Source organism: Lathyrus oleraceus, chromosome 6, assembly GCF_024323335.1.
Source record: "Lathyrus oleraceus cultivar Zhongwan6 chromosome 6, CAAS_Psat_ZW6_1.0, whole genome shotgun sequence".
In the NCBI taxonomy this organism is placed as follows: domain Eukaryota; kingdom Viridiplantae; phylum Streptophyta; class Magnoliopsida; order Fabales; family Fabaceae; genus Lathyrus; species Lathyrus oleraceus.
Genome location: NC_066584.1, coordinates 423769693 through 423790298, shown reverse-complemented (window position 1 = coordinate 423790298; position 20606 = coordinate 423769693). Strand labels below are relative to the sequence as shown.

Here is a 20606-nt window from a genome sequence, read left to right as displayed (position 1 = left end):
ATGCCCTGTAAAATCGTTGTGACTACATCAATCATCATTATTACACATAATCATGTTCAACATGACGTAATAAAATATATTATAATTGACCAACATTTTATAAAATAAAAAATAAATAGTAGATTGATAACTATTGCTTACATACATTCTAAACATCAATTGCCAGATATATTAACAAAAAAATTGATCAACTGAACAATTAAACTAACTTATTTGCAAGTTTAGAATGATTAATATTCATTCATTCACCCGTTTGAGAGAGAATGTCGTAAATATTGGATCATAAATAGTAACATTGCAAATATTAAACCATAAATAATAATAGTTACAATTATGAAACTCATTAAATAAATTACTGCATTTAAATTTATCTCTATTTAAACAAGTTTATTCTGTCATTGTAAAATAAAATGCTCTTTAACATGTCATCTTTTTACTGAAACAAATAAAATCAACTATAATAAAAATTTATTGAAGTACACTAATAACCAGTTGTATTTAGCCACTAGGCTAAAAAACGATCGGTAAACAATAAATAACTCACGGTATAATAAAGAATTTTAATACTTTGCACTAAGCTTAAGCTTGGATATACAATACGAAACGTTAGTTCATAACATAATAATTACCCTCAGAATACAACTTCATTAATTTTACGTCAATTGAAAGAACACATCTTATATCATTAAAAAAAACACATCAAAACAGGGTGGAACACATTCCTCTTTTCACAACATCTTTACACAGTTAACATGGACGCGATTTTGCCTGGTATATATATATTAAGTTATTCCTTTTTTCACTTATATAAACAAATAACATTAGTATGCCTCTTTACATGTTCTCACTCTATTGGTCAGCTTTTGTGAAGTCCTTTTACCCTTGGAGTAAAAGGGAGCGTGAAAAACTCTACAGCTATTTGAACAGCGAAAGACCACCCCAACCGTATGAAAATAAGTAGAATATAATAGTATGCGCTTGAAATCTTAAGCACCGTTAGCTTCTGAATTATTCTGCAATTTGCATGTTAAAAACGAAGATAAGACCATGCCTTAGAAGTTTTGGTGAAGTTAAATGTTATTGGAATGTAACAAAAAATTAAACCATTTTTTTATATAAAAAATAACAGTTACTATGATTTACCTCCACTTCTAGCAAAAGATTTTCAAGTTCAACTCTTATCTCATTGAAGGATGGACGAGTACTTGGAATTGCTTCCCAACATCTTTGCATCAAATCTAATAGTTTAGGGTGCCCATGCTTTGGAAGTTCTGGCCGCAGTCCCTGAAAAGATGTACAAAAAATCACAACCGGACGGACACAAAAGTGCAAACTACTGGTTGAATACTGCAACTTATACACAATCACGTTAACATGATTTATGCAATGTCGATGGACACTGCTTGGAAGTTGTTCTGAATGGCCTGTGATGGCTTGGATTACTCACTGTCATGCCAGTTGGGTCTCATATTTGTTTTTAAGGTGTCAGCACTATAGATCCTAAAAAATTGAGCTCATCTCAACCATTAATGAGAAAATCAATAGCTAAATTGTAGTCTAACAAATTTAATTTGTTATCCATGTGCATGTAATATTAGCGTTTGATTTTTTCATTAAAAGTTGAAATTACCGACTTTACCCTTTAAAGTGAACTGCTCACTTTAGAAAGCCAAATTATAAGGTTAAAGATTAATTTTAATTCCTTATATATAATAAGTCATGACATGTGCTTTTGTTGATTTATTATGCTTATGTTTGACATAAATTTGTCATATTATTTTGCATAAATGTTAGATCACCTATAATGGGTAGACTGATGTTAAAACTTGAAAAAAAAAACTTCTTTAATTGTAGTTATTGCATTAACAAACATTAAATATGTCCCCACAAAATATTTATATGCACTGTTATAGAATTGTTATTGATACAGTGTGCAAACTTATGTTTATTATAAAACCCTTATCGGCATTAGAATTTTATTGACAAGATATTTGTGCACTGGATTGTTTATTTTTTTTACTATGATTTTAGACTCTAAGACAAGATCATTTCAAAATGCTGTTGACAAGTCAGGCAACTCATAGAATATTGTGACTAGAGGTATGCATACAGTGGGTATGGTGTTTGTAAAGACGGCCTACAAAGAATTGGTTGGGTATGGCGTTGTCATGCAGTTTTACAGCAACAATTTATTGAGGTCTCAATTTTACGCATCAAACATAAATTCCACTGATAAATAAATAACAAACCTGTCTCACACCCAAAGCAGCTTGTAGTGGAGTCATGGTATCATACGGTACCTGATGTAACCAAAGGGAAGAAAACGTCAGTACAAAAATCTCTCTTAATATATAGAACTTTTTTATCAGTTCAATAAATAAGAGAATAAAATACTATAACTCCAACCTTTGCTGTCACTAGTTCCCATAGTACTATGGAAAAACTGAATACATCTGCCTTCTGATCATAAGGCTGGTGGTTTATGACCTTGAGAGAAAATCCCATAACAGTAAGATACCCAATGTATAACCATAGTAAAACTAATAAATCACACGCCAAACACGTCTAGTAATAATGAAAATATAGAACATAGAAAAGAGATTATTTCTTTGCATTCTAGCTTAGGTTTAGGCAGAAAAGGAGATAGAGAAAGCAAGTTATTTGTTGTATGCATTACAATTAAAGACACTTCTATTAGGATTTTTTTATGTAAATTGTGTCAAGGAACTAGAGTATCACGTATTATGCTGAAGCTCCTACTAGAAGTGTCAGCAAGATGTTTCTACAGTTACTGACTTCTGTGATATTTTGTATTATGTATTGAGATCCCACATTGACACGAGATATTGCTAAAGTAGTCATTACAAAGATTACCGATCGTCGTCTCTAGAGCTAGTTTTTCAGGCTGAGCTAGCCCAAGTTCAAATTCTAAGAATGTGAATAAGGCTTCTGATCCAGCTTGCAACTGTACTGATGGGAATTTCTTATCCCACCCAATGAGGTGGAAAAGAATCCTATGGAAATCCAAAAATGCCCCTCAGTTTCCGAAGATGCATCTCCGGACGCACCTCACACACATACAATTCATTCGATTTTGAGCTACACCTCAGTTTTATGGCTAAATTTATTCCGGAAATGCATTTCCGGAATAAATTTAGTCACAATGTCTCAAAAACGAATGAATTGTGTGTGTTTGGGGTGCATCCGCCCCGGAGATGCATCTCCGAAATCTCGGGGTATTATTGTATTTTCACGAGGTGTGTTAGTAATCCATGGGGTGCATTAAAAATCCCCAATGATCAATCCAAATATTAAGTAGCTTGGCCGAGCTAGGCCCAAGTCTAAATTCTAAGAATGTGTATGAGGCTTGTTGAGTAGCTTGCATCATGGTCTGAATTGTTAGAGTAACTGCAGTATCAGTGCAGTCACTGCATTAAATAAATGAGTAACTGTTATGATTAACAAAACAAATTGAGCTTGGCTTTATCTTGTAACAACCTTATGTTGAGTCAGCATAGTTGGTAGCTTGTTGTAACAAATCCCATGCTGAGTCAGCATGACTTTAAATAACTCACATTAGTTACAAGCCTTTATAAATAACTGTCAGCTATTAATCTGTAATAGAATTTGATCATTTCTATTCAATCGTAACAAAATGTTTATTCATTCTCTCTATTCTAGAATATTCTAAATGATGAAATTTTATCTTCTCTCACTTTCTAAAATAAATACCAGTGCACTGATAAGTCCAAACATATTAGTATCTTGCTATTATTTTCCTAAATTGATGAATCAAAGGGAATTTACCCTAGTGGGGCTGCAAGCTTTCTATGCTTGGCAGAAACATATATGGAAGACCCTCGCGGTAGTACAGGTCAGTTGTGGGTGCCTTTCAACGTGTGACTGTTTCAAGGCCTGAAAATAGATTATGGCACAACCTTCACAGGAGCACCAGAAAATCATCAAATCTATTTTGAAATACCAGAAACCTGTTTTCTGTGACGGGGACTGGTCAACATATCCAAAAAAGAGGAGGTCCACTAGTGGTTCTTGCATATTTCTTGGGCTAGATCTGGTATCTTGGTGATCCAAAAAAGCGGATATTGGTGGCTTGGTCCAGTGCCGAAGTAGAGTACAGCAGTTTAGCTCTCACACAGCTGCTAAATGTTTTTGGCATCACTCTCCTCATTGAACTCAATGTTTGCTTTATTACTACTGTTATCTTAAGATGGCAAATGAAACTCGGTATAGACACGGAGAAAGTCGTGAGAAAAACTCTGGTTATTTCTCATATTACAGTTCCTGAGCAGCTTGTAGACACCTTAAAGCCTTTCTAAAAGCTGCTGAAAACAAAATTCTTTCCCTTAGGATCCCACTGTTGGGACTTGGGAGCATGCTGGGAAATAAATCGAATGTGCACTTTGGATGGAAATGTATGTATAAACCACAGACTAACCACAGTTTTGGCCCTGACCCATTAGGTTTGGAATGATTCCCAACTTGTAGAATGTCCATTCTCTTAAGCCATGTTTCTTCTTCGCCAAAATCAATTTACATGAGAAAAATAGATTTTGTTGATGCCCATGGTTACTACACCTGTAGTAGCCTAGTCATTGCCACCTGCGAGCTGGTATTCAATGGTTATAATGGCAGAAACATAGCCAGCCTATACGAAAATGAGAGAACACATGCCTTTCTGTGGAAGATACAGTGTCTGAGGGCTGTAGTATTGCTGGGGAATGGTTGAGCAACTTTTAACTTGAATCTCCACTGCTACCATGGGTGGCTCCTTATTTGGCGGTTCTGGCAGTGGCCGAAGGTTGATCGGTTTTGTAGGGTCAAGTTATCCATAATCCAAATTTTAAGACTAACTACTACTCCTAACTACCTCTAATCCCCCTTTATTTAATATCCAAACATCCTAGCACATAAATACCCCCTTTATTTAATATCCAAACATCCTAGCACATAAATACACTTTTGGTATTTAACAAGAAAGTGCAAATCGAAATTCTAGATCCCAAACTCAAGTAGTCATCAGAAGAACATTTAATTGTTACTAGACTTAAATACACTTTTTGATCTCCTATTTTGACCAAAATTAAATTTGTGTCCCCACATTTCTAAAACCGAGTTTTTCATCCCCTTTTTCAATATCTTTAGGATTTTTTTGGTCCGCCGCCATTTTGATGTGTCATCATCATGTTTCTAACGGTTTATGTTGAAGTGTGAAACAAGAAAGTGCAAATTAAAATTCTAGATACCAAACTCAAGTAGTCATTAGAAGAAACATTTAAGTGTTATTAGACTTAATTGCGCTTTTGACCCCATATTTTGACCAAAATTAAAATTTTGTCCCTGTATTTCTAAAACCGAGTTTTTGGGTCCCTTCTTCAAAATCTTAAGGTTTTTTTGGTCCGCCACCATTTTTAATGATGTGGCGTCATCATTTATGATATATGCCAGTAATGTGGCACAACTATTACTGCTCTACTGAGCTCCTCCAATCCCGATCTTCATCTCGCAAAGAAACTGTTAAGAGTCCCATATCGGACAATATATGACATGAACATGTGTTTATAAATGGGGACAGTCCTCACTCTACCAACCAGTTTTGTAGGGTTGAGTTAGGTCCAAGCACATTTACCCGGTTGACCCACTGTCTTCCGGCGAATCTTTTTTTTTGACAAACCGTATCATAACTCCGGTTTGCCTTCCATACACTGCCGTGACTCATTCCGGCATCAGTTTTTAAAATTCTCTAGTCACCACCGCACTGCTGCGGCCGTCGGCTACCGTTGCTATTGTTCCCGGCGAAGTTCCTAAACTAAACCTACCGGCAAAAGCGCCTCCTCCGATCCAGCCGTTACCCACTTTTCACCGACAGAAACCTCCGCAAGCACTGCCTACGTCTCTACGCGTGGGTCTCGCGTGTCGGCACCTGACCCGCACGTGACAGCACATCCGACAGCCGATCTCGACAATTTTTCTACAGCCACACTCTCCATAGGACAATAGTTTCAGATCTGATATCATGGCTACTCCTCATAACTATACGCCAAACTACGATGATTTCCTCAGGTGGTATCAGAATTATCAGAACTTAGATTCTACTGCTTCGGTAGCACACACTGGTAATTTATCAGCTTGTCTTTCTCAATCATCTTCTCTTGGACCTTGGAGCCTTGATTCTGGTGCGTCTGATCATGTTACCGGTAATAAAAAAAATCTCTCTTCCCTCTCTACATCCGATTTCTTACCTACTATAACTTCTGCCAATGGTTCTCACACCCGATCCGAAGGGATTGGTACTGTTCAAATTCTACCTTCTCTCTTTGTTACTTCTGTCCTCTATGTACCTAATTGTCCATTTAATTTACTTTCAGTCATTCGTTTAACTCGTTCTCTTGATTGTAGTGTCACCTTCACTAACAATAATATTATCTTGCAAGATCAGAGTTCGGGACGGACGATTGGCGTCGGATGTGAGTCTCAAGACCTTTATTACCTCTCAGTATCATCTCAGACATGCTCAGTCAAAGATTCTCCACTCACTCCATGCTCAATAAGGTCATCCCAGTCTTTCCAAACTACATAAGTTGGTGCCAAATTTATCGAAGGTATCTAATTTACATTGAGTCGTGTCAACTAGGGAAACATCGTGGTCAGTTTCCCAATCGAGTCAATAAACGAGCTTCGTCCCCTTTTGCTTTAGTTCACACCGATGTTTGGGGTCCCTCGTGTACTGTCTCTACTCTTGAGTCTAGGTATTTTGTCACCTTTATTGATGATTTTTCACGTTGCACGTGATTATTTTTAGTGAAGAATATATCTGAATTATTTTCTATTTTTTAACAATTCTATCAAGAAATAAGAACTCAATTCAGTGTGTTTATCCGTACCTTAAGAAGTGACAATGCCCGTGAATATTTATCCTAACAATTTCAAAATTTTATGTCATGCAATGGTATTCTCCAACAAACATCTTATCCTCACACACCTCAACAAAACAGGATAGTCCAACGCAAAAATCGACATCTCATAGAAACCACTCGAACCCTACTTCTCCATGGTAATGTTCCACTTCGGTTTGGGGGGGATGTTGTGCTAACAACATGTTACCTTATAAATCGCACGCCCTCATCTGTCCTTAACAATAAAATCCATCATTCAATCCTTTTTCCCAATTCCCCATTTCACCCAATTCCTCCCCGAGTCTTCTAGTCCACATGTTTTATACACAATCTCTCTCCTAGTCTTGATAAACTATCAGCTCGATCACTAAAGTGTGTCTTTCTTGGTTGTCATCGATTCCAAAAATGTTATCGTTGTTATTCACAACTCTACAACGATACCTCGTATCGGCCGATGTTGCATTCTTCGAGTCTGTTCCATATTTCGAGTCCAGTCACATAACTCCAGAACCCATTCAAGAAAGTACTCCCAGACTTTTTCCGATAGTTATTAATGTCCTGCCTACCATTATCCCCCATCAGTCTAGGGCTCCTGACCCGTCCAATTCTCGACCACTTCAAACATATCAGCATCCTCACCCAACGCTTGCCGTCCCTGTCCCTAAGGTCATTGCAGACTCTCCTCCGACGCCTCCGTCATTACCGGATTTGATCCTGCAATCTGAGTCCGATCTTCCGATTGCCCTTCGAAAAGGTATACGTTAGATACGGTTTATTCAAATGTCTCTTAGTCTCTTGTATTTCAACATGGTGAGGGTGTGTGTTAAGAATCCCACATCGGACAAGATATGGCATGAACATGTGTTTATAAGTGGGGACAGTCCTTACTCTACCAACCGGTTTTGTATGGTTGTGTTAGGCCTAACCACATTTCTTAACATGGTATCAGAGCCTCGTTTAAGATCCAGTGGGCCACATCAGACAATATATAGCATAAACATGTGTTTATAAGTGGGGGTAGTCCTCACTCTACCAAATCGGTTTTGTAGGGTTGAGTTATGCTCAACCACATTTAAATGAACCAGAATCCTTGGTTTTCATTACCCATTATTGCAACATGATATTAAAACACAAAAAGGCATAAAAGATTTTAATTTCAAATAGCAAACCTCGGGTGCCATCCATCTATAAGTTCCAGTCTCTGCAGTCATCACTCCCCCCTGAATAAGGAACCGAGCAACTCCAAAATCTGCCACTTTAACAACCTAATCAAAAATGAAAAAGAAAAAAAAAACTTAAATGAAATAAAGTTGCATAAAATAACAAACATGCAACCAATGTTTCTTTGAAAACAAAATAAAACGAATTCATAATAAGAAAATTAAAATATATATATATATATATATATATATATATATATATATATATATATATATATATATATATATATCAGCAGTAGTTCAAATTCAAACTTTCTTTCATACATTATGAGTATCCATCAGCAAATTGGCTGTCTTCAGATCCCTGTGAATTATGTTATTTCCATGCAAATACTCCATTCCCTTGCAGACATCAATTGAAAACTTGAGCAATTGAGACTGCTCCAAGACATTACGATTTTTGTGCAAGTAATCATACAGACTTCCCCCAGTCATATACTCTGCCAGAACATACAGAATTTTGAAATATCATTTGAATACAAATAATGATTTCTTGCTTTTATTTTTATTTTTGTTTCATATTTCAATTAATCAAGGGATTCTCATTTGTTTGAATAAAATGAGGATTATATACATAACTCATCATCTTATATGATATCTCAATTTTTTACATTGGTGTGCAAATTCAAATAAATTTCATAGAACTCCCCTCCCATAGTCTTTAGTTACGTAAGAAATCTCTCAATAAAGGGAGTCATTTATAAATTACGCATTTAATTGGCTATTGTACAACTATATATCAGCGAAACCAAATGGATAAATCTAATACCTGTTACTATGCACAAATGTGGACACTTAGTGCATGCACCAATGAAACGAACAACATTTTTATGATGCACCTGTCTGCATTCAGAAATACAAAAATCTGATTGTCAAAATATTCAGGCTAGAGAAAGCTACATTTTTTCATGCACCTGTCTGCATTCAGAAATACTGAAGTCATATTGTCAAAATATTTTCAGGTTAGAGAAAGGTATATATCAGGGCACAACATAAATGAGAAAGTAAGAAATTTTTACACTTACATCTTAAAGATGCATAATTAAATTCTTGCAAGACTGAGTGATGTAAACTAAAGTATTAAACGTAAGTACTCACACCATCCCATATGTGTCTTGTTAAGCTAATGCACATGTCTTAAGAAAATGATTAGTTATGTCACATTCAATAGTAAAATTGGGTATAGTCTAAAATACCCATATTAATTAGAATGGTTGAAAGTAGTAGTAGTAGTAGTGAAATAGTTAGATGGATGATTTAAATAATTGAGAGCATTGTTGGAAAGAGTTAATAGACATAATATTGGAATTCTAAAGTGACAATTAATTTGAGACATAAATATTGCAATAAGACACTTATGATGAGATGAAGGTAGTAGCAGATAGAGGAATTCCAGCACAGGAAACATCACCGAGAAACCTAAGAAGTTTTTGATAGGCTGACATGCAATCCTTGAAGGATTAACCAAGTGAACAGTTGCAAGTAAGCAGCTAACTGAGCAGTTTATTGCCATGATTTATATACTTGATAAAAAGTAAGTCACTACTGGACCAGAGTACAGCAAAGCCTATTTCGCTTTCCTTGAAAAAATTAAGAATGATAATTTTGTAGCATGCCAAACACTTCTTAAGACTTGGTACTTGAGTTGATATTTCAATTCTTTCTTTACTGATTTAAATATGTAGTAGTTAGAATAAAAGTAAATATCTTATAATAGCTTGATATTATGCTATTATTTAGAATATAAGAGTATTCCTGAAAAAAAAGAAAAAAAAGTTATGCTGTACAACAAAAAGTTAACAGTTAAAAAAATTATGCTGTACAACAAACAAGAATAAAAATTTCAGAAAAATAATTTATATGATAAACAAATTATGCAATATGCAGGATTGTTTTAATTCTTAAACCAAGGGCGGCAAAATACTGGCCTCAAAATTGCTACTTCTTGCGTAAACTCATCTTCTAAGGCATCATTCAGTTGCCCAGATTTCAAAACCTTAACAGCAACATCTTCACCGAGATAAACTCCGTGATACCTGTCCGAAATACTAAGTGAATTAGAAGCAAAAGAATATAAATATTATGATATAGAGCAGAACAGAAACAAAATTAAAGAATATAGAAAACAATAATGGCAAAACAACTCAACTTACAAATCTCCACAGGATCCAGATGCTACTTTTTCTCCTATCTTTAACGACCTCCTGTCTATTTCCCAGTCTCCAGATTTTCCTTCCGCTGCTAATGCTTTCGCCACAGCTGAATGAGAATTTGAAGAATGAGACCATGACCCCTAGAGAAAGGAAAAGTATTGATTACAATATCACAGGCTTCGTTTACATGCTTAGCAAGAGAATTACTGAATCCAAAATACTAGGATAAATCCAAAATACCACTTTAAACTTTGACTAATGTGTGATTTTGTGATTTTCCAGTGTTAAGAAAGAGAAAACGATAAAGAGAACCAGAGAACCCATTACATCTTCCAATTGATCATTTGAACCAACAAAGATAGTGATATCTCTAGATAAAATCTTCTCCGGAATAAAATGGCAACTTATCTTAGTATGTTTAGTCCTCACATGAAATATTGGATTTGAGGCAAAAGCAAAGCAACTTAATTATTAAGTGTCATCAATGTTGCATCTCCATTCTCCAAATCTAAGATACTAAAGTAACTATTTATGCCATATGAACTCGCAAGTAATTGATAACATGGCTCAATATTTTGCTTTTGTACTTGACCTTGCAACAATATTTTGTTTCTTAGCAACTAGCAAGATAAAATTTGAGCTCATGACCAAACACATCCCTACAAAACTACTTGTAAGGTGAGGACTGTCAAGCCTTACAATCACTACTAAGATCAAATCTTTGGCCGATGTAGGACTCAGCACACACCCTTACAGTTAGGACTGTATCGCTCGACCCAAACAAGCAACATCATTCGAGCCTCTATGAAAGAAAGCCTTGGTTGACTTGTAGGTAGGGTCCCCCATTCTTATTGGTGTATCATGAAAAACTAAAGCCATTTATTTGCACCAGACGCACTGCACTTTTCCTTGCCTAGATGTTCGCCTTTCTAAGTCAAGTAATGGTGACCCGCCTAAGACTGGAGCCTCATAACATGTTGACGAAGACCCCCGAACTGAGGGTTCGATCAGTAGAGGGGACGACTTAGCCTCCCCGGAAGAAGAATAGCCCCACTCTCTAGGAGGTTCGCGCATACTCTTGTTGAGAAAGAGGACCTAATGTTTCGCGCTGGGTATAAACTAGGGAGTAATTTGGAGAGCATAAAATGGAAGTGACTGAAATAAAAGCCTCTGTCAACTTTAGATAGGCTCCGATACTATCTTAGAATTTGAGTTGGTCTAATTCATCCTTACAAAACCAGCCTGTAAGATGAAGGTTGCCTAAACATTATAAAGCGACACGTCATATCTCTAAGAAATATGGGATTGATCCACCCCTTCAAACCCAACACAATGAAGGTGTTGGAGGCTATAATGAAGGCAACTCAAATATTGTAATTAGGCGACTAGGAACGGACTGCAATGAAGGCGGAATTTCCAACCAAAAAAAATAATATATATATATATATATATATATATATATATATATATATATATATATATATATATATATATATATATATATATATATATATATATATATATACATATATATATATATATCTTTTCTTAGATCCAACATCATGAGTTACAATTATGTTATGTGATCATATGAAATACAGATTACACTTTTCCGTGGCTGAAGTGGATTTCTGATGAACAGGGCTTTGTGAATATTTACTAAAGCTAAAGGGAGTACATGTTTAAACAAAGGGTAAGATACATATCCAACTATAGTCTATGAAGAGGATTTGTGCATAATGATTTTTAAGTAAGATACAGTATGTGATGCTACAAAAGACTATTTTGGGACATTAGTATCAATAGTAATATTAACTATTTGTAACAAGCTCATATGTGGCTTGACAAGGTCTGTTAGTCCATATGTTTGTGTTTTATTTTTGTAGATTGACCACTACTGACACCATTTTTTACACACTGGGGTTAACTGGCAGCTTTGGACTACATATTTTGGCAGCTTGTATGAACATTGGGTTTGAGGGTTTCTCCAGCTTCTTTTCACAATTGTCCATCCTATAAGGAGTCCATTGTGCATGAGCCATGGGAAACTTCAATACTAATTCTAAATTTTTCAAAAGCAAGCTAAAATTTAACTACTTTCCAGGATTTGTTATGTTTGTTATAAGTGGTCTATTTCTCTATATTCAGTTTTAAAATCCAAAATATTTACCCCCCTAGGATTCTATACTCATTAGCCATGTCCAAGGAAACTGTTGAGTTACTTTTTTAAAAGTTTATTGCAGAAAACACATGCCAACGATCATCAAAAATCACTAACTCATTCTTGACGGAGATATAATTCAACATCTCAAATAAGACAAACATAAGATTTTGTAGATACAAAGTCAAGGAGACAAATGCACCTCACTCCTTTCTACAGCTTTTTCCATTGCAGCATACAACCCATCAGTTTCCTGGGCACAAGATTGTAAAGTCAGTAACAATGGGACTTAGCATAGATCCCTGACACAAGAGAAATATAATAACAATGCTCCCATGCCCTAGTTTAGACTAATTCACTTTTTAACCCAAATTAAAAAACCTGATACAATTATTAGTAAGGGGCACACCGGTTTGGGTGAGGTAAAATAACCACCCACAACATCATTAGGCCGGATTGGGTAAAACCGCTAATTTGTGGGTTGGATTGGGTAATGGGTTACCTATTTTTTTTTCTTCCTTATATAATTATAAATGATTTGTCACATTTTTTCTTAATAAATAATTTAACCTATTACCGCTATTTTTTAAAACATCAAATGTCTAAATACACAATAAAATTCATCATAAGCATATTTACAACAACCTAAGTTACATTACAGTAATACCTAGAATTTATAAAATACTTACAACTTACAAGAATTAGCATCAAAATAATCAAAGTACAACATCCTAAATAAGTTTAAATCATTACTTATAAAATAAAAGATGTTCAAATTGAAGTAACCAAGATTAAAGATATCAAAGTCACCACTCATCAAATTATAAAAAATAGCTAAAAAGAAGTCACTCAATAACCCATAGGTTTGTGGGTTGGGTGTCGGTTTACCCATAACCCAATTATTTTGAATGGTTTTTCATTTTTGAAAACCGTGTTCACACACTGACCCGATCCAACCCATTTTTTTGGATCAGTTTGGGTGGGTTTTATTGGGTTTGTTGGATTTGCCCAACCCATGTACACCCCTAATTATTAGTCTTAAGTAATTATAATTGAGATGAACATTAGTGAGTTAAATAGTGGTATTCAAACCTAATTCGTCGTCAAAAGCTTAGATATCAGTAGCAGAGTTGAACATTTTAACCACTAAGTATAAAGTTGAAGAGTTATCAAATGCATGCAACAACACAAATGCCAATGTAAAATTTAAATTTATGAACAATGATTGGTTTCGAGGAAATAAAGATACAAATTTGCAGAGGTCTTCAAGAGGAAACAAATAGCATCAAATTCACCGCAAGTAGCAGCATACCTCTAGTGGCCATCCATCTACCACAAAAACATCGAGGGAGTAGCCATCAGTTGTGGAAAATACATGTGCTTCACGGATGTTAAGTCCAATATCAGACAGCAAAGCGGACAGCTAAAGAAAATAATATTCATCAAAGAAATCATGGTATCCGTCAACAGGAAATAATAGTCATAAAAAGAAATCATGCTATCCATCACCCATATTTTAAGGCATTAACAAAATAGAACCTCATACTTCATCGTAATAACAAAATGGAGCTAAGTTTGCACAAAGAAAATCACCAATATCCACCCGGAAGATCAATGTTTATGGATAATGAAGGAATAATAATGTGTCAAATTAACAAGAATATGCAATAATACAAATTACAAACCACTTGTCAGTATCAAGAAAACAATGATGCAGAAAGCTATGAATTAAAATTTCATTTTTCAATATCACACATTAGCTTTCAAAAAGTTCCTGTAGCTTCTTTTTCTATCTTTGCTTTATAGAATAGTATACTCCAAAACTCCTCAATAAATTCTAGTTATCAAATACCTACAACATTAAGGAATGGTTCCATTTCATTCCACAAATTCCGCATACATGTCAAATCAAGAAAACAATGGAAAACAAATCTATATATTTTATGAAGTGTAGATGAAAATTTTAGCTCATTTACATTTGGAGTTTAAATTAACTTCCAAAATATGCAAATTTTAGTTATAAAAAGATAAGATAAACTTTTCAAACATACCTGACTTAAAAGCTTTGGTTTGTCAACAGCAGAAAATATTATTTCATGAACTGGGACACTTGAATTTTCATGCCTGCATTTTATGTTTAACTTATTTTCCACAAGCAAAGATGCTGAAATATGCAGGTAGCATTTTGCACACAAGTAATACTTTAATTTGCAGTATAGAGAGATCACATATTTTAAAGTTTAAGACTCGAGATCGAAGGTCCTAATTCACTAACACTCTGCAAGAAGGTTAAATATACCGGTCATAATGAATAAATCTATGCAACTTTTAAATGACATAAAAATAACACAAACCGGTTGGTAGAGTGAAGACTGCCCCCACTTATAAACACATGTTCAGGCCATATATTGTCCGATGTGGGACTCTAAACAGATATAAAGAACAGCTTCCTCCTCTCATTTGGGCCACCCCTCCCCCTAAAATAAAGTTAGTTTCTTCCTTTAAGTTAGACATACATGGAACTTCTATCTACGCATATGTTAGTGTTAAGAGTGCATATAATTTGTTGTATTGTCGGGTGTATGATTGTGGTTGTTGCATTCCCTAGTATATAGCATGTGTGCTTCTACTATTTTCTGGTAGCTCCCGCTTCAACTCGCTTCTCTTGGCATCTGTTGTAGTAGTTGTTAGAGTATATGCTTGAATAGCTTATGTTCATATGTACTCTATTAAACCCTGTTATGTGCATTGTATTAGCTTTGCACTTCTAGAGTTAGTCAGCTGTAACTAACTCATAACTAATACCTTGTAGCTTCCCTGTACTATAAATACTTGAGTCATATTGCTTAGTCCCATAACTCCGAAATTTACAGCATTTTCATATCAGATTCAGTTAGCAGCTGTAAGCAACTCAGAACTAATTATTTATAACTATCCCGCTTTATAAATATCTGAGTCATATTGCTGAGTCTCATAACTTCAATACTCCGAATTTTCCATAGCCGATTCAGTTTTATCTTACTCTCAAATTCTCTCTGTTTTCAAGCTATGAACCTGGATCAGATCCTATCATTGTCTCTAGAGCTTCTAAAGCTTAACCATGGCTATCATTGAGAAGTTGAATGGTTGCAGCTTTCTCATTTGGAAACAGCAACTTGATCCTGTTCTAAAAGCATACAGACTTTATCTTGATGTGGTAAGCTCTCGAATTCCACCACAGTATCTTTCAATTGTTGATCATGCCATTGGTATTGAGAATTAAGCATACATGCTTGGAAGCTTCGAGACCAAATGCCGTTTACTTGGTTGTAATCCTGTCTATCTTTATCATTACTACCAAGAGTCATTGGTTGCCAACATTCCTTCCAACGATGGGAATGAATCCATATTCATTTTCAACTTCAAACCAAATCCTAAGCGTGTCAACTCCGAACCAAATTACAAATCACAGAGAAAGGTGATAGACTCATCCCTAAGTCTCTTGTGTGCATTAAAGCTCTAGCAGATTCATCGAATTCTATGGGAGAAACTGTTTCTGAGAAGGTACAATCGGATGTTATCCTTGAAGGTCTTCCTATTGAATATGAAACCCTAATTCCTCTCACCAACAGTAAGCCTGAAGTATTTGATTTTGCTGAGATTGAATCTCTGTTAGCAGCATTAGAGAATACAATTGAAATGTTCAAACAACTTGGTGAGCCTATGATCTTTAACATTTCATGAGTGCCCAAACTGTAGGTTTCTTCTTCTCAAGTTTCAAATCAAGAAACCCCTGCACCACATGTTCATTGCACTCAGATCAATGGTAGAAATAGTAATTTTGAGGCAGGGGAGGTAGATTTGGAATAGGTGGCTGTGGTGGCTACAATAGCATTCAGTGCAAAGTATGCTATAAATCCGGCCATGATCCATCCATTTAATGCTAATATTACATTCTGAAACAGCCTCAATTATCCCAGTACTCGCAGAATCAGTTTCAGCCTTCACAGCAGCATTTCAATCTTCTCAGAACCAATTTCAAGTCTTTACAGTTACTCTTCCAGCCTCCACGGCAACAACACTTTCAGTCAAAGCCTTTTGTTTCCCTGTCTCAATCATCTCAGACAGCCTCATCTGACTTTCCCCAAGCTTCCAGAGATGATTCCAATGCCTCTCGGATCTCAGAGCTGATACACAGAAGCTACTATAAAAGAAGGAAACATATGGTACTAGAAACAGAAGCTACGTCGAGAACTGATAGTAGAAAAACCTAGCTATGTATTATGCTAATGCAATAGAAGTAACAATACATCATAATAGTTTGCACCCTAACACTCAAAATCATAAGGTACTATAACATTTCACGCTTTAAATACAGAGTACCAGTTTCTGTATCATTTCACAATTTAAGAAATAAAATTTTCAGAAAGTTCTGTCTAACATTCTCAGAAGACATTTCTCTTGGTTTTATTGGTCTTTCTCTCATCTTCTCACCTAGCACAAACTTTTAGAAATTTGGACTTTCTAATTCCACTTGTAACTTCAATTCTAATAGATTTTTATCTTTGTCAAGAAACATAAACATTTGAGACACGTACATATGGTAACAAGTATAGAGCTAAATTCCTGCTCTCAAAACAACAATAAAAATAATAACAATTGCAGCCATACCCAGTTCTAATCAATGTAACAAGATAGTTATTTCAAAAAATTGAAAGATAAAGTAAGAATCAGCGTCACAATCTTATTCAATTGGTACCTTTGAGAAAAGCTGTCAGTAACAAATTTTTCTTTTGTTTCCTTGGAGTTCTTTATAACATCCAAATTTAGGTCCTCAAGCTTTGAGCAAGGCTCAAACTCAGTTGCAAGATCTCTTGTCCTGGAGATATAAACTATATGAATTATAGATTATGAGAAGATAAAATTTATATTTTCATAAATAGATTCGTGAAACCTTCCTGGAAAAATGTGTGTGCGTGTATATATACATTATTATTCTTTACATTTCACTAAATACCTCTTATTAGATGCTACGACTCCCCCATTTGTTGTATGAGAAGATAACTCAGGGCTAGTATGAGTACTTACAATTTCTTGATCTTCGCCATCTGTCCTAGTAGAAATATTCTGTCCACCAAATTGACAGAGGAGAAGAAAACTCAGTACAGCACACAGGTACAATATCAACAAATGTAGTTATGATGAATCACTTCCATTTACTCAAAGTGTTACCAGTGTCTATGTGTCAATGTTGTGCTAGTGCCGGTGTTAGTACTTCATAGCTATAATAGACATTAATATGAAAATGAAAGAAAAAGAAAAAAAGAAAAATATCAATTAGTATCATACAATGAGCTACTAAACATGTTGTACTTGAAAATGAAGTTACTATTTCTAGAACTCATTCCAAATTTGGAACCAAATTAATTAAAAGTAATTATAATACCTCCAATAAGCGTATATGGTAAACAGGGCGCTTATCGGGGTCTCTTGCCAAATCAAGAAGTTTCCGATGAACTAAAACATCTTCAGCTCTATCAACATTAACATCAAGTCCGTAACTGAAACAACACCAATAGATTGCTTAAAAGAGCACACCACCATCACTTGAATTGCTTACTCCTTTTAATACTGACCAAATCTGCTACCAACTCAAATCTTAGCTAAAAAAATTGAAACACACTACGCGTGCGATTGCGAGTGCATTCAAATCGTAACAATCACAAAACAACAGTTCAAATTCAAATCAACAACAACAAAAACGGAGAGAAAACGAAATTGAAAACGGAGAACAGTAAGGATCGGATTGATGATGAACCTTGGAGGCAAGAGATTGAAGTGAGCTTCAAGCTGTTCGCGAAAATCAGGATTGGATATGGCTTCGTCGTGACCGGTTTCCACCAATCGGTTGTAAACGTCGGTCCTGATATCGTGGTTGCTGTAACCGCCAAATGAGCGCGGTGGCGATGAACTCTCTCCGACGCCTTCAAGTAAATCCATTAACGTTTTTTCTATTGTATGTTCAAGATTGTTGCATGGTGGAAAAGAAATAGAAAGCGAGTTCAATTGCCTATAAATTTTTCGCGTGCATTGAGAAGTAAGAAAGAGAAAGAGGATCTTTGACTCTGGTAGAGGAGAAAGGTTGAGTTGGGAGTGGAAAAGAAGTAAAGGGTGTTTTCGTCAACTCAATGAATTTGCCGCTGAATTAAGGGGCATGATGTTGTGATTTTGCTACCGAGGGCAAATATTTCCGGCTTAATTGGAGGTAAATAAATTAGGTCTTTTTATTAAATTACAACTATTTTATTTGCATATCTTTTTCTAAAGATACTCGAATTTATTGTTAATTTGTTTAACTTGTACTTCTCCCCCTCTCTTTTTATAAGGCCTTTCATAAAATGTGTATATCTATATATAAGATCTTTAATATTTTTTTTAAAATATATATTTTACTAATATTATTAATTTGTATTGAAATAGGAAGGATTAACATGCTGGTTAAGGATTTTTTGAATTTAGTTGAGTTCATGACCCATGCTAGAGAAGTTGGATTGTGGTTGACTCATTGATGGGCGACCGGGACGGTTGAAGGGAGACATGGGTGTGAACGATTCGTCGAGGAAAGGTTAAAAAGGTTGTTGGGGTGTTTGGTAGAGATAGGGTTGTTGGATGTTTTGGTTTTGTGAGGTTTGGGCTTCTTGGCTATGGTAGGGGGAGGGGCGGTTGATGTTGAATGATCGTTGGGTGTTTTGGCTTAGGCGACTTTGGTCGGGTGATGGGGTGGGTGCGAAGCGATGTTGAGTCTCAGGTTGATGGTCAATTTGTTGTTGGTGGTATGGGGTATGCTCTTGGTATTGCGGTTGGTTGTATGGTATATTTTGGTTCTATGTTTGTGTGTTGGTTGAACGAAACGTTTGACGGACAAGGGGTTGTGTGTATCCAGTCTGACATTGTTGTTGGGGGTTTGATGTTGAGGTGTCAGGTGTGTAAGTCATCTGGCGTGGGTCGTACAAGTACATATCCTCGGCGATGAACTGAAAACCAACCGATCTGTACCAAGCCATATAAGTACGACTTGGTTTTTCTTCAGTTGGCATGACTGCGTCAGTTAACACATGGTCATGACGGTGCTTCCATTTGCGACACTCCGATCTTGCGAAGCTTTGCCATGGATTGAAGTTCCATTGGTCGTTAACTTTACGCATATGTCATCTCCTAGGCTAACTGGGGGATCTGGGATGTTTTGGGGCATACCGAACTGCAGCTTCACACGATCAGTGTTGTGCATCTCCATAGTTGTGAACCGTATTATCGGTGTGCATGTAGTCCATACGGTCGCGTCTTCAGCGTTTACCTGATGGTCATGATCCAATTTTTCAGCATCTTCAGCGTTGATACTGTCGAGTCTCTCAATACTTCTAATTTTTTCCCTTCTGGTATTTTCCCATATAACCAAAGAACCAGCTCCCTCTTTAGTTGATCGAACGTAGTGATGTTCCATAACAGCATCAGCATCTGAGGTTTGTCTCTCCCATAAATCACATTTTCGTATCGGCGACGAACACCAAACATGATTGCCAAATGATTAATTGAGATTTGGAATAATGACTCACACAACACATCTATTTATAACACAAAAATTACATTTTACACTGAGGCGCCAATCCAATTGGCGCCTCCTCTCAAGATATACACAGGGGCGTCAATCCAATTGGCTAGGGCACCTGCCCTAGCCAATCCAATTGGCGCCTGCATTCAATTTTTAAAAGGAGTCGCCAATTCCATTGGCGACTACTCCTAAAAATGGGGTAGTTTGGGATTTTTTTTGAAACCAGAGGTATTTTGGGAATTTCCTTGAAAAAGTGGATTATTTTTGTAAAAATTTTGAATTTTTTACTCAAACAAAACCCCAAACTTACCAACATAAACTCCCACTAACTTACATATTTTTATCAATACATTTATTTTCATCAAATAAAAATTAGTTTAATAATATAATAAGATAATGCAACTATTAATTTTTTTAATTAAAAATATTCTTCTATGTCATTTTGTATATTTATCAAATTGTGTAACAACTAATTTATGAAACACTCAAATTAACTTATCAATTATCATTTACCAACTCTCAATTATCAACTATTAATTATCAACTATCAACCATCAACTATTAGTTATC

At 35.6% G+C, this 20606-nt stretch overlaps 1 protein-coding gene across 1 annotated transcript; it reads right to left on the bottom strand.

Annotated features, from left to right (window-relative positions):
* Positions 1 to 548: 548 nt before the first annotated feature.
* Positions 549 to 18643, bottom strand: LOC127097600 (serine/threonine-protein kinase STY8). Its single transcript, XM_051036102.1, has 16 exons — positions 18246 to 18643; positions 17874 to 17988; positions 17445 to 17554; positions 17187 to 17306; positions 14500 to 14572; positions 13761 to 13871; positions 12651 to 12701; positions 10288 to 10427; positions 10063 to 10170; positions 8904 to 8977; positions 8399 to 8574; positions 8084 to 8179; positions 2407 to 2487; positions 2250 to 2300; positions 1144 to 1284; positions 549 to 1013 (listed from the first exon to the last, which is right to left on the bottom strand). Exons 1-16 carry the CDS (start codon positions 18425 to 18427, stop codon positions 987 to 989), a joined length of 1656 nt encoding a protein of 551 aa, XP_050892059.1. The 5' UTR covers positions 18428 to 18643; the 3' UTR covers positions 549 to 986.
* Between the last annotated feature and the right edge of the window lie 1963 nt (positions 18644 to 20606).

Excerpts from the sequence above, each read along its gene's own strand:
- LOC127097600 (XM_051036102.1), bottom strand. The coding sequence starts at position 18,427 with ATGGATTTACTTGAAGGCGTCGGAGAGAGTTCATCGCCACCGCGCTCA. Across the intron at positions 12,702-13,760 it reads TAGATGGATGGCCACTAGAG|GAAACTGATGGGTTGTATGC; the intron begins GTATGCTGCTAC and ends TCTTGTGCCCAG. Across the intron at positions 1,285-2,249 it reads CTGCTTTGGGTGTGAGACAG|GGACTGCGGCCAGAACTTCC; the intron begins GTTTGTTATTTA and ends ACATCTTTTCAG.